The sequence below is a fragment of the Palaemon carinicauda genome, chromosome 7 (genome assembly GCF_036898095.1).
Source record: "Palaemon carinicauda isolate YSFRI2023 chromosome 7, ASM3689809v2, whole genome shotgun sequence".
Lineage (NCBI taxonomy): Eukaryota > Metazoa > Arthropoda > Malacostraca > Decapoda > Palaemonidae > Palaemon > Palaemon carinicauda.
In genome coordinates, this window is record NC_090731.1 from 37,019,930 (window position 1) to 37,022,429 (window position 2,500).

Consider the following 2,500-nt stretch of genomic DNA (forward strand, 5'->3'; position numbering starts at 1 on the left):
TTGAACTTAGAGAGTGGACAGGGTGACATAGTGAAAAATGTCTGGTTGGGTATGAAAAACATGTGTAGGGGAAACAGAGGAATTATTGGCTAGAACCAGCTGATATGGTGTGTTGAAAGGAGAAAAGTGGTGGTGGAATAGAGAGGTGCAAGAATCAATTAAAAGAAAATCAAAGGCATTTAAATACTGGGAAATAAGACAGGCACAGGGAGCAGAGGAACGGTACCAAGAAGAGGAAAAAGATTGTGGGAGGGAAGTAGGTATAACAATTGGAAGAGCTGTATAGCAGTTAAATGAAAGTCTAAGAACAAAGGAAGGAGCAAAGGATATCTATAAGATTTCAAACATGTGGAAAAGGCAAAGACAGATATTAAGGCAACTGGTGGTCATCAGGGATAGAGATGGAAATATATTGCATAAGGATGATGACATTAAGAGGCGAAGGAGAGAATATTATGGGCAACTATTGAATACTGAAAATGAGATAAAGGAGCTGAGAGAAGCACGAAGGATGGAGGGGCCATTGATGGTGATACAGAATACGGAAGTGAAACAGGCATTGACTAAAATGGAGAATGATAAAACACCAGGCTCACTAGAGTTTCAAACTAAAACGGTCAAAATACTAGCTACAAAGTGGGAAGAATGGATGCTGGATTTATTGAAAGAAATATGGGAAGAGGAAATAATGCCTAAACACTTGGTGAAGAGTCTAATGGTATCTAGATGTAAGCAGAAAGGTGACATCATGGAATGTAACAACTAGAGGGGAATTAAATTAGCGGAGCCCGGTTTGAAAGTTTTAGAGAAGGTAATAGATAAGAGAATGAGAAGGATTGTAAAGATTGGGAAGCAGCAGTATGGATTCATTGAGGAGAGAGGGACTGTGGATGCCATATTTATAGTAAGGCTGTTACAGTAAAAGAGACTGAAGAGGGAAATCAGCTCTTCTGTGCTTTTGTAGATGTAGATAAGGCTTATGACAGAATACCAAGAAAAGTGATGTTTTGGTGCTTGAGGAAGAGGAAAGTCCCTGAGAAGTTGGTTAAAATGGTAGAGATGATTTACAAAATAACAAGGACTGAAGTAATAACAGTGTTGGAGAAGCAGAAATTTTTGAAGTTAGTGTTGGATTACACGAGGGGTCAGCCTCAAGCCCGTTTTTATTTGTCGATCTTGGATGTGTTCAGTGATTGGAACAGAAATGAAGAGTTGTTGGAGCTTTTATACGCATATGATTTCCTGATTACTGTTGAAAATGAGGAAGAATTACAGAGAAGGGTGATAGAGTGACAAGAAATTTTGGAAAGGGGTGGCCAGAGGTAAATATGGATAAGAATGAGGTTATGGTGACCAGTAAGGAGGGTAGGGACAACATAGCCATACAGGAATGTAGGGGAGCAGTTATAAAACAGGTAGAACAATTTAGGTACTTGGGATCTATTATAAATCAGGAGGGAGGATATGAGGCTGAAGCTGGTAATAGGATAAAAGCAGCCTGGGGAAAATGGAGGGGATTATCAGGAGTGGTATGTAATAAGTCTAAACATATCATTGGTCGTATTTAAAGTGATTACAACAGGAAAATCAAGACATCAGTAAAGTGTTTCATGAGACGTGGAAGTGATCAAATCAATATGTAGTGAAGAGACCTTGCATAGTATAATAAAAAATATATATTCAAATACTAATAGCAATAATAAAAAAGCGGTATATATATCAGGACGTACTTGAGAGGAGAGCAAATAAAAAAAAATAAACAGTGGAGCTCATATCGAGAAAGTATATATGATTTTGAACCCTCTCTAAGAGGAGAACTGTGAATAATGATATAGAAGGTCATATGGAAAATACAATTTTATTTTATACTAAAAATATAATACAATAATTGAAGTCATGTACACGGTTGGAATAACAAAAAATATTTTAAGATAAACATATCAATAAGGAAACAAAACTTCGCATTGAATAAATCATTGAGATTAAACTTAAGGAGATCAATTCTAACCTACAGGGGGCCCCACAAAATCAAAATCAAACAGGAAATCTAGTAAGTTTATTTAATATTTAGAAAAATTAAACATTTGCTGTAAAGAGAAACATTGTTAAAATATATAGGACTGTGTATTTGTGACACCTCTCCTCCGCAGTTGGATTAGATGTAACAGTACGCCCTGCATGGTATATTCGTGTCTTAGTTTTAGTGTATTTTTGTATTAATATAACATATTATTCAAACACATTCAGTTTACTAGCTTTTTCTAAAAACTTAAGATTTTTTTTGGATATTTTGTATTAATATAACACATTATTCAAACACATTCAGTTTACTATCCTTTTCCAAAAACTTATAAGTTTTTAGGATATGTTAATGAAGGTAAATCAAAATGCCTCGGCGACCCATTGTTAAGAGTGTCTTGGTTGTTCTGATTAATTTCAAGTTCATCCGCCGCACCGATGGCGGAGCAGCTGTCATTTAGTTAGAGGGACCGAGTGATTC

The 2,500-nt window shown here is 36.0% G+C and overlaps 1 protein-coding gene across 1 annotated transcript in view; it reads left to right on the forward strand.

Annotated features, from left to right (window-relative positions):
- The window catches only part of LOC137644239 (uncharacterized), a 10,103-nt gene extending 8,810 nt beyond the window's left edge, over window positions 1-1,293 (forward strand). Inside the window, exon 2 of the mRNA XM_068377237.1 lies at window positions 965-1,293. Coding sequence (XP_068233338.1) covers window positions 965-1,293 — 329 coding nt within the window. The remainder of the gene's footprint in view (window positions 1-964) is intronic.
- Window positions 1,294-2,500: the final 1,207 nt, after the last annotated feature.